Below are 23,183 nucleotides of genomic sequence, written 5' to 3'. Positions count from 1 at the left end.
TGGTATTCCAATTTCGTCAATTGACCCAATAATGTGCTTTAGAGCATTTCTCTTCCTTCTAGTACAGGACCCAGTCTAGGTTTAGTCTGGGACATTTCCATAGTTTCTCTTTGTCTTTTATGACATTGACATCTTGGAAGAATACTGTCCTTTTTTTAAAGCAAATGTTCTTTGTTTTGGGTTTGTCCGATATTTTCTCATACTGGGGTTTAGTCTGTGTGTGACCAGCTAGACTGTTACATAAGTGACATGCCCTTCTCAGCATGGCACATGGCGTGAGGTACTTGATGTCCACCTGCCCCTCATTGTTGGTGTTGATTTGATCACCAAGTCAGGTGTGGTTGAATAGAGGTACTATTTTTTTCCCCTTGTAACTCATAGGAAATATGTGGGGAGAAAATTTAAAATCACACAAATATCTTGTCCCTCAACCAAATTTCCCCATGAGCTTAGCATCGATTCATGATTCTTACCTGAATCAACCTTTACTATAATGACTATAAAACGGTGATTTTCCAACTCAAGCATTTCCTCTACATTCACCAGTCAACATTAGCCATTCTACTATAAGCAGGAGTCTTCCCTTCTCCCCATCTAGTTATTAATCTATTTATTGAATTCATGGATTCCTGTTTTTTGAATTGTCTTTAATTCATTAGTATTCTCAATGATTTTGGTGTTTCAAACTGGCTACTGTGTTTTTGTGATATGTCCCAACAATTTTTTTTAATCACTTCTTTATTTTGTGACATAAAGAGATATTCCAAGCTCATCTTGCACCTACTCTGTGATAGCCCTGGAGTCAGCCATTTTTCTGAGGAGAACTGGTGTCTTTTTCTGGGAAATGGTATTAAAGACCAAGATCTGGGTATTAAGTGAGCTTGTTATTCTTGGAGGGGCTTTGCTTCTAGGGCCGTTCACCATAGACCTGGGGAATACACATACATGTATACATGCATATACACACTTTCTTGTATACGTACATACAAATACGTGTCCACATATACATGCATGTACACATACATATTGATATTTTAGAAATCACGCTGATATCTAGGAGGTTCAAGATTAACACATGATCTCTATTACTGTGAATAAAATAACTGAAGATTTTTCTATATATCCAATTTTCCCATATTGACTTTCTTTTTTAATACCGTTTTTTTTTTACAAAACTTGATTATAAAAGGAAAGCCCTTAATCATTTATATGTTTTTAAAAAATCTTTTTATTTCCTCTTTAGCTTGTGTCAGAAATTGAAACGCTATTAAATCAACAAGCAGAGCTGGCTGATATAACAGGGAATGTATCTCAAATAAAACAAAAAATGAAACAGTTGGACAACTTAGATGAAAATTCTCAGGTGAGATTATGTTTTAGATGTTTACTATATTGATGCAGTATAATAGTTACATTTTGATGGGTTGAAGTAGTATAAACCCTGTCTTAGTCATCTAGTGCTGCTATAACAGAAATACCACAAGTGGATGGCTTTAACAAAAGAGAAATTTATTCTCTAACAGCTTGGAGGCTAGAAGTCCAAATTAGAAGTCCAAATTCAGGGCACCAGCAAGGCTTCCTCTCTCTTTAGGCTCTGGAGGAAGGTCTTTGTCATCAGCCTTTCCTTGGTCTGGGAGCATCTCAGCGCAGGAACTTCAGGTCCAAAGGACGCACTCTGCTCCTGGCTGTCACAGGTTTCACTGTGTATGCAGTTCCATTCTAAATTCATATAAACCAGGAGAAACAAGTCTCAGCCCCGTCCTGGGTGGGATGGTTCATTTTCTATTTCTGTAACCAGAAATCCGTGAGTTCTGATGATATTGCTGCTATAGCTAATTGTTGGACCTTTTTTTGCAGCCTGCAGAATTATGACATCAAGTCAGAATTCTGGCAATATACCTCCCTTGCTAAACCAGTTTGCTTCTTATTTTCTTCCTTTTCCCCCATATGAATAGATATCATGCAGTCATTCTTTTCATTCTCTCTTGAAAATCAGGATCTGTTAGCAAAGACCCGGTTTGTGATATTACATGGACACAGGCTTGCATCCAATCACCATTATGCAGTTGATTTAATCTGCCAGAGGTGCAATGAGCTACGTTACCTTACTGATATTTTGGTGAATGAGATCAAAACAAAACGGATACAGCTCACCAGGATCTTCAAAATGCATAAACTCCTACAGCAGGTATATTAGGGAAAATGGTCCGTCTCTTAAGAAGGATGTATGTTCTGAATCCTGGGTTCTCATGGTACACCTTTCATTGCCTCTGAGGCTATGGGGTCAGGGGCAGGTATAGAATTTGTCAGAGGCCTGAAGGACTGAGTTTACTCGTGGTTGTGTAAGCTATCTACCTATGTTGTCTACGTGGCTGGGCCAGTATTGTTAGAGGCGGAGCCTCTGCATATTGAGATGGGATGATGAAGGCCTCCTTTCTATCTGGGGAATGTCTCTGGTGAATGATTGCACTCATAACACTCTTCAAAGTCCCAGTACGTGTTTTACTAAGGCCGAAACTCCTTTTACATTTCGTAGTATAGCAGTAAGAATGTAAACAGCGACTAGAAAATCGTCCTCCCCGGCTTGTGAACCTGGCCCCTCCTCTCATGGCTAGGTAGTGAACAGAAAGGTTACCCTGCAGATATAGCCTTGGCGCTGCAACATAAAATAGGGGTATCAGTTATAGGTGTCAAATCCCAACATCAGCATTTTAATGTCTGCATCTCCTTCTCTGGCAAGAAAACGTTATTCTTGACCTCAGCAATCATTAAGCATTTATGTTACACTTTATATTTTGCTAGGAGTTTTATGTTGCAGTTATTGATTTGGGAAAAATACCATGCAGCTAAAGTGTCAGTGTTGAGAGAACGGTCAGAGTCCTGGTGCAGAATGAGCGACTAGCTACAAAATGAAGGCAGCGATTTCCGACCGTGGCTGTGTACCAGAAATACCTGTGGAGCGCTGCGCAAATATAAATGCCCAGCTCCCAGCCCAGAACTACTGGGTCAGAATTTCTGGGGGCTGAACCCAGATGTCTTGATTTTTTAAAAGCTCTGAAAGCGATTCTGATTCACAGAAACCAGGGCTGATAAACCATTCTCTCAGTGGACAGGTATATTGCCTCTTTATTCATTTGTGTGTGCGTATGTGTTTTCCTTGATTTTCTCACTAGGCTCGGCAGTGCTGTGAGGAAGGGGAATATCTTCTAGTCAGTCAGGAACCAGATCCATTTCAGTCTAAAGAAGATGCTCAGAAAGCTCGCCAAGACATTGAGAATTTTCTTGAAATGGCTCTGCCCTTTATAAATTATGATCCTGAGACCCTACAGTATGAATTTGATATGATTTTATCTCCTGAACTCAAGGTAGGAGATTAAAAAAAAAATCAGATTATAATGGCAGTAGTATGGTTAAGACTTATACTGTTTCCCAGCTAACTTTATGTCAACCTGCAATGACCTAGTCCTTTTAAGGGTAAAGGATGATAGTGGTGCCACTGTTAAGCAGCAAAGACTCCAAAGGTTTACATTTGCTATAAAAAGAAGAACAATTTCCATTTTTAAGCTCTGGTTCCATTGTCTTTAAACTCATTTCACATATTGGGAGCTCTCACACATGTTTTCCTGTGCCACTTTGGAAAAAGGCCCAAAGTGGTCCTAGGAGAATGCTGGGCCCATGTCAAGACCACTTTACCCCAAACATCCTTTCTTTATGCAGCAGAGACCACCAATAGTCCCTGGGCAGAAGCCTGGCTCTCCCACTCAGTTTGAGAATAATACTCAACTGAGTTCTGAGCGTAAAGAAAGAATGCGGGTCTTCTTGGAGAAGGAGGGAGCAGGCTGAAATTAGTGTTAGCAGGGTGGAGAGCTATAGGTTTGTGCAGTCCTAACCCCTTGGAGGTGACACGAAGGACTCCCTCCATAATGTGATGCTTTTTGCTGCTAAAATGTGCAGCTGACTCTGAGGTTAGAGAGGTATCTATGCTTACCTGCAGATCCTAGAGGATGGCCCAGCAAATCCGAAACATGGCTGTGGCAGTGACCAAGCCATTCTCTGGAAGCAACCAAGCTTAACTCTAAGCTGCCTCACAGCATGTAGGAGGGGTGGACGGGTATATTATCCGTTGGTGGCTCCAAGGAGAACTGTAAAGAGAGTGTCTTGCAGGCTAAATCTATTATGACGATGCTATTCATTTTATTGTTTTTATAACGTGGTGGCTTTGTCATACCAAACAGGAGAGAGTAAGATGTCTTCTCTTCCAGCTGCTATCCCTTCCAGCCCATGAAGGGTGAATCACTTTATGCAGTGACCAGTTTCATCACTGAATGATACATGTCTTCCCCAGGTTGTTTTGGTTGAGATTCTCACCTCTGGTTTTATAACCATGTGAAGATAATACAGGCAGTCCCCGGGTTACGAGCATCCGACTTACGTACAACCCATAGTTTCGGACCAACCCCGATAAAGCCTATCATATTAAAAATCTGAGGTACATACAATAGTTTTTCATAACAAATGGGTGCTACTTTGTGATGCATATCAAAAATTATCAGTATTATTATGTTAAAGATATTTCAGTGTATCTGAAAATGTTTCTTTAATGTTTTTTATGCATAGAAGGGTACACTGTATACTGGATACTAAGACAAACATTGGATTAACTGACATTAGATACGAACTGTACCTAACTGTTCTGACTTTTGTACAAATCCAACTTAAAGAGACTTAGAAATGGAACTCGTTTTAATCCAGGGACTGCCTGAACGTTAATCTGTTTTACATCACTTTTTAAAATTCTTCTGGTTATATTTGAAACTCTAGATTAATTTTTTGACAGTCTGAGAAATATAATAGGCTTTATAATGATCTCATTTCAGAAAATGTTTCATCGAATTCTTATGTAACTTGCAGGTTCAAATGCAGAGTGTACAGCTGAAGCTGGAAAACATTCGAAGTATATTTGAGAGCCAGCAGACTGGTTTCAAGAACCTGGCAGATAGACGTGTGAGGCCAATCCAGTTTGTGGTAACTGGAACAGAACATTTGACGAGATCTAGAGTACCATTATTTTCTCCTAAACCTGGTAAAGTATCTGACGTTTATCTTCTCTAACTCTTCCTTTCCTGTTATTATTTACTTAATTTCTGTTGCTGTACATACGGAATTTGTTCTTCAGTCCTGACAAGTTGAAATTTTCTCTGTGCGTCTTTGCTTTTGTTTAAATTATATAGCACAAGGCAGGAATCGTGGTTGATATTATAGGCCAGTAATAATAGCGTGTAGGCCCGGATGGCAAAAATCTCAGGACAGAATATTCCAGCCTTGCAAATAAATAGGAAAATTGATCCAGTCCTTGAAATATTCAACATCAAACTCACCCTTTCCTTCAGCAGGTGGAAGAAAACATATGAAACTGGCATCAACCTACACAAAAAAAAGCACACGCCCACACACAACACACCCACACATATTTACTACTTATCTGGATAAACTGTTACATGGCTTTTGAAGCTTCTGGTAAGTGGTGGCTTAGATAATGGAACAAATTGCCTTTTCTAAATGGGTGCAGGTAAACAACAATTTTGTTGGCAGTTAACTTTTTCAGGGTTCGTTTTCTTGTAGATTAGTTTTAACCATATAATGTCTGTTTCCTTTCTAAGTCTTAATGGGAAAAGTAAATTCCTCATAATGATGTTGAACTACCCTGGAATTAAGATGAACTATTTCTCCAGGAGCTCCCTTGAGCTGCCTTTGGGGTCTCTCAGGAGAGGATAATTTGGCCTTTAGAGCCCTAAGCTAGTTGGCCATGGGGCTAAATCCAGTCTCCGTAATCTGTCCAGTACAATCAGGGCCTTCATTAGTGCAGAGGAACTTCTTTGAAATTCAGAGAAGGCTTGAACTAGGCCTAACGAGTATAAAACATATCTCGTGCCCAGCATGGACCAGGTGAGAAAGAGATGATGCAAGTAGCTATCTAGGCTAAAATGAAAGAAGTATGTAGTGACTATTTAATTTAAAAAATATACTCATAAAGCAGAGGCTTAGCAAAAAAGAGGAAGACCCTCAACGAGGTGGATTGACACAGTGGCTGCAACAATGGGCTCAAGCATAGCAACGATTGTGAGCATGGCACAGGACTGGGCAGTGTTTCCTTCTGTTGTACACAGGGTCGCTATGAGTCGGAAGCGACTCGATGGCACCTAGCAACAACACTCACAAATGAAGCTTTAAACAATGGCTTAAATGAATAATATCGGCGAGGAAGATACTAAAAAAGAAAGAAAAAACTGTCAAAAGAACAAAAAACAATAAAAGGCTAAAGCCGATCAGCTATGAAAATGAGAATAAAATAGAATAGGTTGATCTACAAAAACAGGAGAAGAACGAGTATTTGGGGGTCAGCTAGACCTCAGATTTAGATTTCTGGTTCCATCTTCTACTGGTTGTATGACCTTGGGCAATTCACTTAACCTTTCTGAGCCTCAGTTTCCTTACCTATAAAACAGGAATGATAATATCTACTTATTTCAAAATGTTGTGAAGATAACGTGACAAAATTGTAGACTCTAAAGAGGCACGCGGAGAGTGGAACTGTCCCTTCCCTCTGGGTTAAGGCTTCTTGCTTAGCTGTCCTCTAAAAGCTTAACCCCTCTAAAGGGGATTCCCGAAGTTGTACACCTTGGGTTAAGGAACAGGATTTTGAGGAGACCGTCCAAGATGCACTCATTAGCCATTAAAAGTACCTTTTGTTTTGTTTCATTTCATTTTTTCGTTCTGATATTCTTATTTAATGGCATGACATTTTCTTTCTGCAGTGGGAATTGGATACTCTTTCTTTCAAGCATGTAAACTTTTTTCAAAAGGTACTTATCTTTATTATATTATTTTTTGTCAGTACATTTTCTGAGTTTGTGTACATGCGAAAAAACAGTTTGGCATCTAAAAACAGCAGCGGTTCCTTCTCGCATTCTGCCTGCAAGGCACTTTGTCTTTTTTTCATAAAGACCATCCAGCTATTATTCTCTCTCGATCGTAACCTTACCTTGGGAAATGACTATACAGAAAGGAGAATGTGCTTCTAAGTTCAACGTCTTTCACAAAATGACCACTTGAGGAAAAACATAAGAAAAGAAATTGGCGATATTAAAGTGAATCAGACTTACCTTTGTTTTAGTGACTTTAGTGACTTGTCATCCACAAGAGAATGATCTGTTGGGAGTAGCTTGGATTGGCTTCATTCTAAGACTGCCTAATGTATTTATGAGGAAGAAGGCAGCTCCCTGCAGAAATGACACAGAGGAGTAATGATTTGATCCATCATGGTTTGTGAATTAAATGGAAGCATTATTTATGCTCCAAACCTTGTTCACTTTACTGCATTGCTCTGTGACTATTGAGAATTATAACAATCAGCTCCAAACAATTCCTTAAGACTGTTCATTACTAGGCAGCATGTAAAAGATTTGGTCGAATCAAAACAAAAACTGTTGATTTTTTATGAAAACGAGTCAAACTGTTTTTCAGATTTCGTTTTGTTTGTTTTTCTTTGTATCAGATCCCACACCTGGGACCTCCCAGGAGGCAATAAATAGTTGTTGAATTAACATTGGATACAGAATACAGTTATGGAAGGCCATTGCCAGTGAGGAAGGAACTGTAAAACATGGTTTGAACTCCTAAATCTGTATCTCTAGTCCAGTTTCTCCTCCTAAGCTTCAGACCTGTGATTACCATTTGCCGGCTTGACTTTCCCACAGACAACTAAAGCTCCATATACTCCAGCTGAATGCACCTCCCCTACAAATCTCCTCTTCCAACGTTCCTCCTCTCAGTGAGTGGCACCACCGTTGCCCCCGTTGCCCAAGCCTGGGAACTTGAGTCCTCCTCTCACTCCTGCTCTACCTCTAAAACCTGAGAGAAGAACCCTGGGGTCACCCTGAGTTAGAATCAACTCGATGGCAACTGGTACTGGTTTAAGTATCTCTCAAACCCATCCCCTTCTCTCCATCCTCACTGCTACTTCCCTAGTCTGAGCTAACTTCATCTTTTGCCTTAACAACTATAACAGTCTCTCTGGCTCCCAGCATGCCTTCCTCAAATGCCCCTAGTGTCTTACCGTTCGGACTTCACGCATGCCATTCTCTCTCTGGAATGCTGTTCCCTTCTTCCTTCCCTTCCCCCTTCCTAGCTCCTTCCTCTCCATCAGACTTCCTGTCTCCTGGCCGCTTTTTTAAGGTGAGCTTTTTTTTTTCTGCCCTGCCTGTGCTACCCCTGCGCCCCAGTTCTGTTAGGTGTTCACGCTATGTGATGACAAGATCCTCTGCATTTTGCCTTGCTTTTGGGCAATTGCCTCTTTTTCTGTCTTGCCTGCTAAACTGTAAGCTCTGTAAGGGAAGGGACTGTGTGTTATTCATTTTTGAATCCCCAGCACCGAACACAGAGCTTGGCATGCAACATAAGTGCTCAGTAATTTTATATATACATATTTCCATTGTTGAATCAATGAATAAACATACCTTGCTTTTTAGAAAAAAGATATTTCTCCTAAGTTGTATAGACATCTTATGTGTGCATGTCTTAATGTATTTGCAAAGAATTAGCAAAGCTAATGATTGCTCCCAAAGCTTTTATAAATAAATTTTGGATCTCTGTATATTAGATCTCCTTAAAGTGGGACATATGAGTATTAACGAGAACTTGATTGTACATGGTAATTGCCACAAAGTCTAGTGTATGTATGTATGTACATAGTTTTTAATAAATGAGAGTAAAGTATAGAGTCTAGAGAACATAACAGCACAGCCTTTCCCTAAGTGTGCCTTGTACTGGCGCCAGCTGTAAAGGACAAGACAAAACGTATGTTCCTTTCATGGAGGGAGGAGACCCACACAGCCCATGTGGCTGACTGTCTTTTCAGCAGCCCTGAAAATTAGGAATTTAAGCAATCCCATCTTTGGCTGGGCCATGGCCCTGGCTTTGTAGGAATAGCTGGACTCCTTGCTTAAGAATACAGAGGCTTGGCACTGGTACAACAACAGATACATAGACCAATGGAGCAGAATTGAGAATTCAGACATAAATCCATCCACATATGAGCAGCTGATATTTGACAAAGGCCCAAAGTCAGTTAAATGGGGAAAAGGCAGTCTCTTTAAGAAATGCTGCTGGCGTAACTGGATATCCATCTGTACAAAATTAAATTTCAAGATCCATACCTCACGCCACGCACAAAAACTAACTCAGAATGAATCAAAGACGTAAATATAAAATCTAAAACGACAAAGATCATGAAAGAAAAAATAGGGACAATGCTAGGAGCCCTAATACATGGCATAAACAGTGTGCAAAGCATTACTAACAATGTACAAACATCAGAAGAGAAACTAGATAACTGGGAGCTCCTAAAAATCAACCACCTATGCTCATCCAAAGACTTCACCAAAAGAGTAAAAAGACAACCTACAGACTGGGAAAAAGTTTTTAGTTATGACATTTCCAATCAGCGCCTGATCTCTAAAATCTACATGATACTGCAAAGACTCAACTACAAAAAGACAAATAACCCAATTAAAAAATGGGCAAAGGATATAAACAAGCACTTCACTAAAGAAGACGTTCAGAAAGCTAACAGGTATATGAGGAAATGCTTACGATCATTAGCCATTAGGGAAATGGAAATCAAAAAGTACAATGAGATTCCATCTCAGTCGAACAAGGCTGCCATTAATCCAAAAAACACCAGATAATAAATATTGGAGAGGCTGTGGAGAGATCGGAACACTTATACACTGCTGGTGGGAATGTAAAATGGCACAACCACTTTGGAAATCGATTTGGCACTTCTTTAAAAAGCTAGAAATAGAACTATCATACGATCCAGCAATCCCACTCCTTGGAATATATCGTAGCGAAATAAGAGCCCTCACACAAACAGATATATGTGCACACCCATGATTATTGCAGCACTGTTTACAATAGCAAAAAGATGGAAGCAACCAAGGTGCCCATCAGTGGATGAATGGATAAAGAAATTATGGTATATTCACACAATGGAATACTACGCATCCGTAAAGAACAATGATGAATCTGTGAAACATTTCATAACGTGGAGGAATCTGGAAGGCATTATGCTGAGTGAGATTAGTCGGTTGCAAAAGGACAAATATTGTATAAGACCACTATTATGAAAACTTGGAAAATAGTTCCAACTGAGACGAAAGCATTCTTTTGTGGTTACAAGGTGGGGGGAGGTGGGAGAGGGGCATTCACTAATTAGATAGTAGATGAGAACTACTTTAGGTGAAGGAAGACAGCACACAGTACAGGCGAGGTCGGTACAACTGGACTAAACCAAAAGCAAAGGAGTTTCCAGAATACACTGAATGTTTCGAAGGCCAGCGTAGCAGGGGCAGGGGTCTGGGGACCATGGTTTCAGGGGACATCTAAGTCAATTGGCATAATAAAATCTATTAACAAAACATTCTGCATCCTACTTTGAAGAGTGGCATCTGGGGTCTTAAATGCTAGCAAGGGGCCATCTAAGGTGCATTAACTGGTATCAGCCCACCTGAAGCAAAGGAGAATGAAGACCACCAAAGACACACAAGGTAATTATGAGCCCAGCAGACAGAAAGGGCCACATAAAGCAGAGACTACATCAGCCTGAGACCAGAAGACCTAGATGGTGCCCGGCTACAACCGATGACTGCCCTGACAGGAAACACAACAGAGAACCCCTGAGGAAGCAGGAAAGCAGTGGGATGCAGACCCCAAATTCTCATAAGACCAGACTTAATGGTCTGACTGAGACTAGAAGGACCCCGGTGGTCATGGCCCCTAGACCTTCTGTTGGCCCAGGACAGGAACCATTTCCAAAGCCAACTCCTCAGAAAGGAATTGAACTGGACTATAAGACAGAAAATGATACTGGTGGGGAGTGAGCTTCTTGGCTCAAGTAGACACATGAGACTGTGTGGGCAGCTCCTGTCTGGAGGGGAGATGAGTCGGCAGAGGGGATTAGAGGTTGGCTGAATGGATACGAAAAGATAGAGTGGAGAGAAGGAGTTTGCTGTCTCACTGGGGGAGAGCAACTAGGAGTACATAAGCAAGATGTATATAAGTTTTTGTATGAGAGCCTGACTTGATTTGTAAACTTTCACTTCAAGGGCAATGTCAAAAAAAAAAAAAACAGAGGTTGGAGGCTTACCTTTTGTAAACATAACATTTTTAAATGAAGATGAAGGCTTTGAATTTTGATGAAGATTATTTTTAGCATTTTAGTGTGCTTCAGAAATGGTTAGAAACCCATACTCTTGACAGTAGACTGTGTGGATTCGAATACCCCTTCCGCTTCTCGGACAAGCTATTATCAACCTTAGAAGCGGTACCTACCTCCTACGGTTGTTTTGAGGATTAAAAAGAAAATGCACATGTAGGGCTTAGTCCAGTGTCTGGCATGTAGCAGCCATTGCTCTTAACCGCTGCGCCACCGGCACTCCGTGGTATGTAGTAAGTGCCCAATAAATGTTAGTTGCCATAATTGCAGGTTAAATTTAGATTTTTAAAAAAGACTCTCTTCGATCCATGTCTTAGTTATCTAGTGCTGCTATAACAGAAATACCACAAAATGGGTGGCTTTAAAGGAGAGAAATTAATTTTCTCACAGTTTGGGAGGCTAGAAGTCTGCATTCAGGTAGGCAGCTCTAGGGGAAGTCTCTCTGTCAGCTCTGGGGGAAAGTCCTTGTCTCATTCCAGCTTCTTTTCCTTGGTCCCTTAGAGCTTTTCATGTGGCCTGGCATCTCTCTTCCACCATCTGTGCTTTCTTGCTTCTGTGCCTTATCTGCAATTTTTATGTCCGTGAAGAGATTGGGTTTAAGCTACACCTTGCGCTGCACGCCGCACACTGATATGGCCTCTTTAACATAACAGCGAAAACCTATTCCCAAATGGGATTATACCCAGAGGTATAATCCCAACACATATTGTGGGGACACGATTCAATCCATTACAATCCAGTTAATTAATGAGATAATGTCTGACTGAATGCTTGTGTGTCAGAATGGACACATGAGCAAACATGATGGTTACTCACACCTAGCTCAGTGCTCAGCAAGCAAGGGAATATTTGATGAGTGAGTGAGTGACTGCGTAGCAAAATCAGGCTCAAAGAGAAGTTGATCATGTACATAAATTTAACCAATCCCTGTTCCCCATAGTGTGCTTTAAAAATACTAATTATCAACAAGTTGGAATATTAGTATCTTTCTAATTATTTACCATAACCAAACCAAAACCCACTGCTGTCGAGCCGATTCCGACTTATAGCGGAGACCCCACAGGACAGAGTAGAACCGCCCCATACGGTTTGCAAGACTGTAAATCTTTGCGGTAGCAGGCTGCCACATCTTTCTCCCACGGAGCAGCTGGTGGGTTCGAACCACTGATCTTTTGGTTAGCATCGAAGCACTCAACCACAGCCCCACTAGGGCTCCTTTATTTACTGTAAACGTGTGTATGTTCATTAAAAGTACAGACCTTAATTCTGCTTCGAAATTCTTTCACGTTGCTGTACCAGGGAAGAAGACTTGGAGACAGAATCAGAGCACCTTAAAAGTAAGTAGCATTCATTAAATCCAAATTGTCCTTATTGTTGTAGTTGCAGAATCGGAGGGCTTAAACTGTATTCTTTATTCACTAAATCAATATTGTGTGTTTGAAGGCCTATTTAAGCTGAAAGAGACAACTGCTGCTATATTGTGTCTAATTGCAGCACTGGCATATGCCCAGATGTTTGAGCAACGTCTCAAGTCCTGGCTGCAGTTCAGCATCATGTCTGTAGAACAGCTCATATATGTTACCCCTTCTCCTTTCTCCCCGCTCCCTCAAGACACCTAAGTAAGTGTTGCACCTTGCCACAGAGGAGGTTTCTTTCCTAAGTAATTCCAGTCCCGCAAGTATGAAGCACGGATGGAGGACAGGTTTCTGAGCGCCATGCAGAGGCTAACTCCGGGCTCAGAAAGGCATCTATTCATTTCTTGATAGGTACTAGATTCCTTCCATCTCAGGTACCCATGATACTCTGGGAACTGCAGAGAGGACTCTACATTTTCTTTCTGTGTGTTCTTGACGGCTAATGAGGACAAGAACGCATCCCCAAAAGGCAGCATAGCAGAGTGGCCTGTAATCCTAGCTCCATCGCTTTATGGCTGTATTAATCATGGGAAAGTTCTCTGGAACTCAGGTTCCTTATCTATAAAATAGTGATAATAATAGAACACCTCAGGTGATCTAATATTTGTGAAATACTTTGAACAATGTGTGGCGTTGAGTAATCTAAATGTTTTATATAAGTGTTGTTAATTGCTGCCAAGCTGGCTCAGGCCCATGGCCACCCCATGTACAACCGAACAAAACGTTGCCTGGTCCTGTGCCGTCTTCCCAATCATTGGTATGCTTGAGTCAGTTGTTGCGGCCACTGTGTATTTTGAGTGCCAGCCGACCTAAGGTGCTCATTGTGCAGCACTATATTAGACAACGTTCTGTTATGATCCATAGGGTTTTGACTGGCTAATTTTTGGAAGTTGATTGCCAGGGCTTTATTCCTAGTCTGCCTTATTCCGGAAGCACTGCTAAAACCTGTCCACCATGGGTGACCCTGCTGGTATTTGAAATACTGGTGGCATAGCTTCCAGCATCATAACAACACACAAGGCACCATGGTATGACAAACTGACAGACAGGTGGTAGGTCTACAGACTTAGGACCTTAGAGAAAACTTAATCTGACCTAGATGTCCTTGAACAGAAATAGACCTACGCTGGTGCTACTTTACCTTTTCTTCTCATCGTTTCAGATTGAAGTGGTGCAAGATGTTCGGGAGAAAAGAAGTTGCCATCAATCCTCCCCTTTGGACAATGACAATAGCTTGGATGCTTTAAAGAAGTATCTTCTATTTATTAACATACACTCATACACACGTATGCCTGTAGGAGGCTCTGGCTCAATGCTCCAGAGGAATGTGCTTGGAATGTTGAGTTCACAGACCGAGGTTCTTTCTGCTTGATGTGATGAAAAGAGCACTAGATGAGGTGTCAGAAGGCCTGGATTTAGTCCTGGCCGAGCTCTGCTCTGGTTATGTGACTTGAGGAAAAAGTAACCAGGCTGTTCCAGAATTTCAGTCTCCTCTTTTACAAAAGAGATGAAAATGAATGGGACGGTGCTTCAGAAACTACACAGGATTATATAGATAATACAGTAGCATCTTATAGATATTAGCAATAATCGTGCATTTTATCACACCATACTAATATTCTAGACATAAGAATATTCACTTTTTAAATTGCACGTCACAGAGTTGTGATTTGGGGGCAAGTTTTGCAGATTTATGGCATTATATATATATATATATATATCAAAGAATATATATAATATATATTCAAAGAATAAAACCAAAAACCAAACCCAGTGCCGTCGAGTCGATTCCGACTCATAGCGACCCTATAGGACAGAGTAGAACTGCCCCATAGAGTTTCCAAGGAGCGCCTGGTGGATTTGAACTGCCGACCCTTTGGTTAGCAGCCGTAGCACTTAACCACTACGCAACCAGGGTTTCCATTCAAAGAATATATATGTTTAATATATATTCAAAGAATATATATATTAAATATATATATTCAAAGAATATATATATGTTTAATATATATTCAAAGAGTTAAATGTTAAATGCTTAAAGATGTTATATATTTGTGTGTTTTTATATATATGTACACACATTTGTATATATATTCAGACTCTTAAATGTTAAATGCTTAAAAATGTAAAACAAAAAAAAGTCCAAAGTTAGAAGTTAAATTAAGATGGGTTACTTATATGCGAGAATGAGGAAATGAATTTTAAATATGGCAATTGAAAATCACATTGGAAGGAGGATATATTTATCACAGAGATAGTAAACAAAATTGTGTCAGAAACTTAAGCATTATCTCTACTTGGGAAGACCAGGAAAATAAGTCTTCATGTCTTAAAAATTTTCAGGACATTACTGGGAAAAGGGAAAAGAGGTGCTAACATACTATCTTTTTTTTTGAGGGAGAGAGGGAACTGTAGCTCAGAAACGGCACTGTCCAAAAAAATCCTCAGGTTTATAAATACATCTTGTGTTTAGTAAATTGATTCTTAAGTTTAGTGGTTAGAAATAAAGGGTTTTTTTTTTTTTCAAATTAGTAATAACTGTGAGAGGGCTCCCACTCTTTTCTTCAAATTTATTTTAAAGAGGCTTGTGGACGATACTTATTCTAGAAGCCATAGAATTAGTTTCATATTTTGATGATAAAACCAAGACTGTTGGTAATTCCGATACATCAAAATTTTTTATCTTAGACAATTTATAATGATTGTGACAGAAAGTTAGCAATACAACTATAAGGAAATAAAATAACTGACCAATATCATCTTTCTCGTTATTTTAGACACGTCCTAAATGAGCTGATCCAGACTGAGAGGGTGTATGTTCGAGAGCTCTTTACTGTTTTGTTGGTAAGTGCTCAAATGGTGTTTTCCCCAGCTTTTCCTGAATAATCTCCTGCTACATTCCTTAGAAGGGGTCAGGGCAGTCCTTCCTTGGTTGTCACATCTCAGCAGTGGCCAGTACTCCTTCCATTGTTTGGCACTGCATGTTGGTTAAAGGTGTCTATTTGCTTTCGCTCAGTAGTGAGAAGGGTGGATTCAGAATTTATTGCAGAAGAGAGAAGCTATTCTCCTAGACATACAGCAGATTGGTATAATTATTCCCAGACTGCTAATTCGAGATTGTGTTGTTAATAACTGAAGATGGGATACAAATATTCACTTGCCACAGAGGTCGTGATATTAATTTGATCTGAAAAAACCTAAACGCTTACTGCCAGCTTAAGGAAAAGTTGATGGCTTGTAGTCTAATTTTTCACGTTTGGTTTCTATTTTGTTTCCTACACTGCAAGCTACCCTGAAGGCCAAAGAGCTGTCACTTCATTCTATTGACTGAGTGGCAAACCTTGACTATTTGTCCTGCCTCTTAAAAAAAATAAAAAAGAAGGAAGAAATGGGTGACTTTGGGAATTAGGAGATATCAGTGTTAAAATTACAAAAAGCTTCACCCCAAAACCCCCTATACATTTTGCCGTCCCTACACCTTTGGTGGCCAAATCGGATGTTAATGTAATTATTACAAAAAGGAATAAATGTATTTCTTTTATGTAGGGCTACAGAGCTGAGATGGATAATCCAGAGATGTTTGATCTTATGCCACCTCTCCTGAGAAATAAAAAGGACGTTCTTTTTGGAAATATGGCAGAGATCTATGAGTTCCATAATGAGTATGTAATTGCGGAGTTGAAGATTTCTTTCTTGTTGTATTATTTAACCAAGTTTATTGACCAGTTTATCATATCACTCATATAATTACGACATATTCTTTTCTTTGCAATCTTGACAGTATTTTCATGAGAAGCCTAGAAAATTGCCTTGATGCTCCAGAACGAGTGGGCCGTTGTTTCCTGGAAAGGGTGAGTTAAATTATTAAAAAGAAAAAAATATAGAAATAGGGGCTACGAAATTAACAGCTCATTGAAAAAAAATACATTTAGAGGCAAGATAGGTTTTCTTGTTTGTCTTTATGTTTTGGGAGATGACACATCACTCCAGCAAGCATTTAATGATAAACCAAGTTTTGTTGCAGAAATGGATGCAATGAGGTATCTAGAGCAAGCAAGTGTCCATTGGATTATGGGCCATGAAATGCTTCAAGGGTGCAGCTCATGACCACTCACCCACAGGTCACTCCAGGAGTCCAGGGAACATCCTGGCTATGACATGTGAGAGGTGGGACCATCTTAGCAAAACTATTCTGGCTTGGTTAATTTTTAGCCTAAAAAATGGCTGAAGTTCCCCTCTAATACATGTCAAGTCTTAGAATTGAATCTAGTCTGGCTTTCAGCCACCAAGGCTTCTATCATGGGAACGTCACAAAACAGAGAGCTGTCTGTTCTTTTTATTCTACAAGATTGTTCTGGGAGGCTCATTACTCTGTGTCCCAAGAGTGTGCTTAGTACAATTGACTTTCCAGCCTTTGTGATAAAACTCTCCTTAGAGCTTTCTCTTAGAATGTTTTCTGCTTATCCTTCTCTACTTATCAAGTTCCTCCTCTTCCTGCAAGATTAGTTCAGTCTTGATTTGGCAGTCATTTTGATAGAGGCGAGAGATGAAAGCTTCAAAATAGGTATATTTTCCTGGAAAATGTGCATGGAATGAGAAGAGAATAAGACTAAGAAAGAACTGTGTGTCGTTACTCTTTTTAGCATCATGCCCTGCCTTTAAACATGTTAAAACTATGGCCAAAGTCTTCCTGGACCGCCTCAAGCAACAGCAGTCTCTCTTGCCTTTGGACTAATGGAGTACTTAATGTCTATCCTACTCATTGGGGATTTTATATTTACTTTGCATCTTTGCCTATGTTCATGAATTGTCTCCCCAACTAGATGGGAAAGTGAGACGGGGCCCATATCCTGTTGTTCTTTGTATCTCTCATAGGTTAGCACAGTTCTTGGCAACCAGTAATGGCTTATTAAATGCCTCTTGATGACATGTTCATTTAACAGCCATTTATTGAGCACCTACTATGTGTTAAGCACTGTGCTAGCAATATTGACACCAATTCCAAGACTACTGAGGTAGAAAAATTGGGAAACCGTTGATTGTGTTCACTGTGAGTTATGCAATGTTAAAGATATACAAAGGGTCCTAAGGGAACTCAGAAGAAGAGCATCTTATATCAATTGGAGGTATAAATGATGGTTTTAAAGAAGAGATGACTCATGGGATGAATAGGAGATAGTCCATTAGATGAGGGTAAGAGAAAGATGATTCCAGAGAGAGAGAATAGCATGAGCAGATGCCTCAATTGTTTAGTCTGTAATGATGATATCCTAATATACTATGGACTGCCAAAAGAATGAACAAATCTGTCTTGGAAGAAGTACAACCAGAATGCTCCTTAGAAGTGAGGATAGCAAGACTTTGTCACACATATGTTGGACATGTTATCAGGAGGGACCAGTCCCTAGAGAAGGGCTTCATGCTTGGTAAAGTAGAGGGTCAGCAAAGAAAAGGAAGACCCTTAACCAAATGGATTGACACAGTGACTGCAATGATGGGCTCAAGCATAACAATTGTGAGGATGGTGCAGGACTGGGCAGTGTTTCATTCTGTTGTACACATGGTTGCTATGAGTTGGAACCAACTCAACAGCACCTAACAACAACAATGGCAGGCTGTAACTTAGAAGTGAGCTACAAGTTCATTGATCAGGGAACCAAGAGAGTAAAAGCTTAAACCCACTCCAAACCCACTGCCGTCGAGTCAATTCCGACTCATAGCAACCCTATAAGACAGAGTAGAGCTGCTCCATATGGTTTCCAAGGGGCGCCTGGTGGATTCGAACTGCCGACCTTTTGGTTAGCAGCTGTAGCTCTTAACCACTACACCACCAGGGTTTCCGACTAACAGCTTAGCAAGAGCATATCTCTTGGTACCTTAGCAGTTCACAGTTATGGAAAAAATATCATTCATTTTTATAGTTCAGACAGAGAAGGATTTTCTCTCTCTAGATTTCAAGCTTAGTAAGTGGAAATTCTGAAATTACTTGGATAATTACGTGTCCTCCCCACCCTGGTCAGATGGCCATGCTATTCTTGGAATACAAAGAGGACCCCTGACCAGCTGCCAATATGGCAGACCCTTTAGGCCACTTTTCCTGTAATGCTGAGCCACACTCACTTTTGCCTTGTCTTTCTTGATAACATAAGTACATGTTCATAAATTGGTAATATATTTGAATTTGCTTTTTATCACAGAAGAATGATTTTCAGATATATGCAAAATATTGTCAGAATAAGCCCAGATCAGAGACAATTTGGAGGAAGTATTCCGAATGCGCCTTTTTCCAGGTATAGTAATTATTCAAGTATTGGATGTAATTCTCATTTATAAATTCAGATTTGGCTTCAAGTAATTTATATATGCGTAAATTCTACTCTCCCCAAGACACGTGTGCACGCACATACACATATTTGCTGCTCTCCAGAAGTACCTACTTTCAGCTCTTTTAGCTACTGCTTTTGGTATTTCCTCCCATGTTTCCAAATAACATGCTAATATTGCTGCTTCTTCATTTTTTCCAGAATGGGGCATTATCGATTAGCTTCCCACCACGGCAGATAAGCGCGTAGCTCTCTTTACTGCCCCCTCCGCACCTACCACATACACATACTTCCCTTCCTCCAAATCTTTCAGTATAGTTATATAATAATTTTTGGTTAGATATTAAATTATTAAGAGCAGGTAAATTCTATTCTCAGATGATTCAAGTGGCATGATTGATTTTCCTTTCCTTTTCTTACAATTGTCTTCTTAGTCACTTAATTTTCTAGTTACTTATCCCTATTCCACCTCAACTGTCCCAGTTGTGTAAATCTCTTTTCAGTACATTTCAACACATTAGGTTTTCGCTGAATTTCATCTTCTTGAAGAAATCTCTCCTGAAATCTCCTGACCTGCTCATATAGAGTGGTTGCTCACTAGGCCTGTTGCACTGTTCTCATCTTGGGATTCTCTTCACCTGTGTCTGGGGTGAGCTCTTCTATTCCCTAGGTGCCATGCTTTTATCTTTCTTGTTTTACTCCCTTGTTTGGTGGAGCACATGCTGTAGTAGCTTTTCTGAGAAAGTGTGCATGGGAAGTAAATTTTTTTGAGAGTTCGCATGTCTGAAAATGTTTTTATTCTCTCTTCACACTTTACTGGCAGTTTGACTGGGTATAGAATTCTAGGTAAGAATTAATTTTCCTCAGAACTTTGAAGGTATTACTCCATTGACTTCTAGCTCCCAGTGTTGCTGTTGAGAAATCTGATTCCATTTTGATTTTTGTTTCTTTGTGGATGACATAATTTTTTTTGTCTTCTCTCTGAAAGATTATGTGGACTTCTTTTATTCCTAGGGTTCTGAAATTTCACATTGCTTTGCCTTAACGTTGGCACTTTTTTTCATCTATTGTGCTGGGCTCGTGGTGATCCTTTTGAATTTAGAACCTCCTGTCCGACTTGGATTATTTCTTTGATTTTTCTCTAATTCTCTCTTTCTGGAATTTCCGTTGTATGAATATTGGATACCCTGGGTTGTTTTCTCTCTATTTTACAGTTCTTTGTCTTATCTAATTTCTGAGAGATTTCTTCAAATTCTTCTTCCAATTTTTTCATTGTGGGTTTCATTTCTGCTATTATATTTTTAAGCTTGAAGAGCCCGACCTGTTTTTGTTCTCTGAATATTCCTTTTATTAGCATTCTATTCTTGTTTCATGAATTCAACATTTTCACTTATTTATATGAGGATAATAATAATAGATTTTCCTTTAAAAAATAATTTTGTCCTCCCTATGTAGTTTCTATTATTTTCAAATCAATTTTATATTTTATTTTTCTTTGTTTTTCACTTGTCTTAGATGCTTTCCTTAAGTGTCTGGTGATTCTTCTCTGTCCACTTATATTATGTGTAGGCACTGAAAAACTGATTGGAAGTTCTGTGTGCCTGGGTGAGTTTGTTGACCATAGTCCTCATTGTAGGATGATTTTCCCAAAGCTGTTTCCTTGGGAGGGATCTCCGATACCAGTATGTTTAGATCCTTTCTGTTAGGCTGGTCAATTTCCCCAGCCTGCCATGTGTTGCATAAGGCTCTGACTGCCAGTGTTCTGGTAGCCAAGTGGGGGAAGAAAGATAGGAGTGTCTAATTTGGCAGGTAAATAGTCAAGTAACCTCCTTTTTTTCAGTATAGTACACTATGCTCAGCTGGACCTGGTATCCCCTAGTCCAAAGACACTCTGTTTTACTTTCTCCAGATAATAAACATCCATTCCACCAGGGTGAGGGAGGGCAGCCACCCAGTTGGGCATAGTGACAAGGGGATTTGAGAGGCTAATCGCTTCTCTTTTTTAAAAAAAGTTATTATGCCCAGTTACGTGTAGCAGATTTACTAAGGTATAATTAAAATAGTACAAAACTCACTCTTTTCAAGTGGAAAATTCAGTGGTTTCAGTATATTCACAAGGTCGTACAACCGTTACCACAATCAGTTTAAGAGCATTTTTATCATCCATAGAAGAAACCTTGTACCCTTTAGCAGTCACCTCCCCCATTTCCTCCCATACCCCCTAACCCTAGGCAACCACTAATCTACTTTCTGTATCTATTTGTCTATTCTGGAAACTTCCTATGGGATTATCCAATATATGACTTTTTGTGTCTGGTTTCTTTCACTTAACATAATGTTTTCAAGGTTCATCCATGTTGTAGCATATATCAGAACTTCATTCCTTTTTTATGACCAAATAAGATTTCATCATATGTGTATACCACATTTTGATCATTAATTTGTCAGTTGATGGACATTTGTGCTGTTTCTACCTTTTGGCTGTTGTAAATAGTGCTGCTGTGAACATTCACGCATTAAGTTTTTGTTTGAATACCTGTTTTCAGTTCTTTGGGGTACATACCTAGGAGTGGAATTGCTGAGTCATGTGCTAACTCTGTGTTTAATATATATTTTTTTTAATTTTTATTAAGCTTCAAGTGAACATTTACCGTTCCAATCAGTCTGTCACATGTAGGTTTACATACATCTTACTCCCTTCTCCCACTTGCTCTCCCCCTATTGAGTCAGCCCTTACAGTCTCTCGTTTCGTGCCAATTTTGCCATCTTCCCTCTCTCTCTATCTTCCCAACCCCCCTCCAGTCAAGAGTTGCCAACACACTCTCCAGTGTCCACCCGATTTAATTAGCTCACTCTTCATCAGCATCCCTCCCCCCCCCCCCCCACTGACCAGCCCTTTTCATGCCTGATGATTTGTCTTCGGGGATGGTTCCTGTCCTGTGCCATCAGAAGTTCTGGGGAGCATTGTCTCTGGGATTCCTCTAGTCGCAATCATACCATTAGGTATGGTCTTTTCATGAGAATTTGGGGTCTGTATCCCATTGGTCTCCTGCTCCCTCAGGAGTTGTCTGTTGTGCTCCCTGACAGGGGAGACATCGATTGTGGCCAGGCACCAACTAGTTCTTCTGGTCTCAGGATAATGTAGGTCTCTGGTTCATGTGGCCCTTTCTGTCTCTTGGGTTCTTAGTTGTCGTGTGACCTTGGTGTTCTTCCTTTGCCTTTGCTCCAGGTGGGTTGAGACCAATTGATGTATCTTAGATGGCCGCTTGTTGGCATTTAGGACCCCAGGCGCCACAATTCAAAGTGGGATGCAGAGTGTTTTCATAATAGAATTGTTTTGCCCATTGACTTAGAAGTCCCCTCAAACCAAGTTCCCCAGACCCCAGCCCCTGCTCCGCTGACCTTTGGAGCTTTCATTTTATCCCAGAAACCTCTTTGCTTTTAATCCAGTCCAATTAGGCTGACCTTCCTTGTATTGAGTGTTGTCTTTCCCTTCACCCAAAGCAGTTCTTATCTACAGATTGATCAATAAAAAGCCCTCTCCCTCCCTCCCTCCCTCCCCCCTTTGTAACCACATAAGTATGTGTTCTTCTCCGTTTTTTCTATTTCTCAAGATCTTATAATAGTGGTCTTATACAATATTTGTCCTTTTGCAACTGACTCATTTCGCTCAGCATAATGCCTTCCAGATTCCTCCATGTTATGAAATGTTTCAGAGATTCGTCACTGTTCTTTATCGATGCATGGTATTCCATTGTGTGAATATACCACAATTTATTTACCCATTCATCCATTGATGGACTTGGTTGCTTCCAGCTTTTTGCTATTGTAAACAGAGCTGCAATAAACATGGGTGTGCATATATCTGTTTGTGTGAAGGCTCTTGTCTCTCTAGGGTATATTCCGAGGAGTGGGATTTCTGGGTTGTATGGTAGTTCTATTTCTAACTGTTTAAGATAACGCCAGATGGATTTCCAAAGTGGTTGTACCATTTTACAATCCCACCAGCAGTGTATGAGAGTTCCACTCTCTCCGCAGCCTCTCCAACATTTATTGTTTTGTGTTTTTTGGATTAATGCCAGTCTAGTTGGTGTGAGATGAAATCTCATCGTTGTTTTAATTTGCATTTCTCTAATGCCTAATGATCGGGAGCATTTTCTCATGTATCTG

At 40.0% G+C, this 23,183-nt stretch overlaps 1 protein-coding gene across 4 annotated transcripts in view; it reads left to right on the top strand.

Moving 5' to 3' along the window:
- The window catches only part of MCF2 (MCF.2 cell line derived transforming sequence), a 62,530-nt gene that overhangs the window by 22,818 nt on the left and 16,529 nt on the right, over nucleotides 1-23,183 (top strand). For 2 of the 4 annotated variants that reach the window (XM_064277646.1, XM_064277649.1), the window contains 11 exons: nucleotides 1,244-1,363; nucleotides 1,997-2,188; nucleotides 3,174-3,365; nucleotides 4,912-5,083; nucleotides 6,816-6,863; nucleotides 12,575-12,612; nucleotides 13,853-13,941; nucleotides 15,468-15,534; nucleotides 16,237-16,352; nucleotides 16,472-16,541; nucleotides 18,888-18,980. In XM_064277646.1, coding sequence (XP_064133716.1) covers nucleotides 1,244-1,363; nucleotides 1,997-2,188; nucleotides 3,174-3,365; nucleotides 4,912-5,083; nucleotides 6,816-6,863; nucleotides 12,575-12,612; nucleotides 13,853-13,941; nucleotides 15,468-15,534; nucleotides 16,237-16,352; nucleotides 16,472-16,541; nucleotides 18,888-18,980 — 1,197 coding nt within the window. The remainder of the gene's footprint in view (nucleotides 1-1,243; nucleotides 1,364-1,996; nucleotides 2,189-3,173; nucleotides 3,366-4,911; nucleotides 5,084-6,815; nucleotides 6,864-12,574; nucleotides 12,613-13,852; nucleotides 13,942-15,467; nucleotides 15,535-16,236; nucleotides 16,353-16,471; nucleotides 16,542-18,887; nucleotides 18,981-23,183) is intronic. The other 2 variants (XM_064277647.1, XM_064277650.1) reach the window with 1 other exon arrangement.

The sequence above is a fragment of the Loxodonta africana genome, chromosome X (genome assembly GCF_030014295.1).
Source record: "Loxodonta africana isolate mLoxAfr1 chromosome X, mLoxAfr1.hap2, whole genome shotgun sequence".
In the NCBI taxonomy this organism is placed as follows: Eukaryota; Metazoa; Chordata; class Mammalia; order Proboscidea; family Elephantidae; genus Loxodonta; species Loxodonta africana.
Note: the sequence above shows the minus strand (reverse complement) of the source record. Positions and strands in the feature narration are given on the sequence as shown.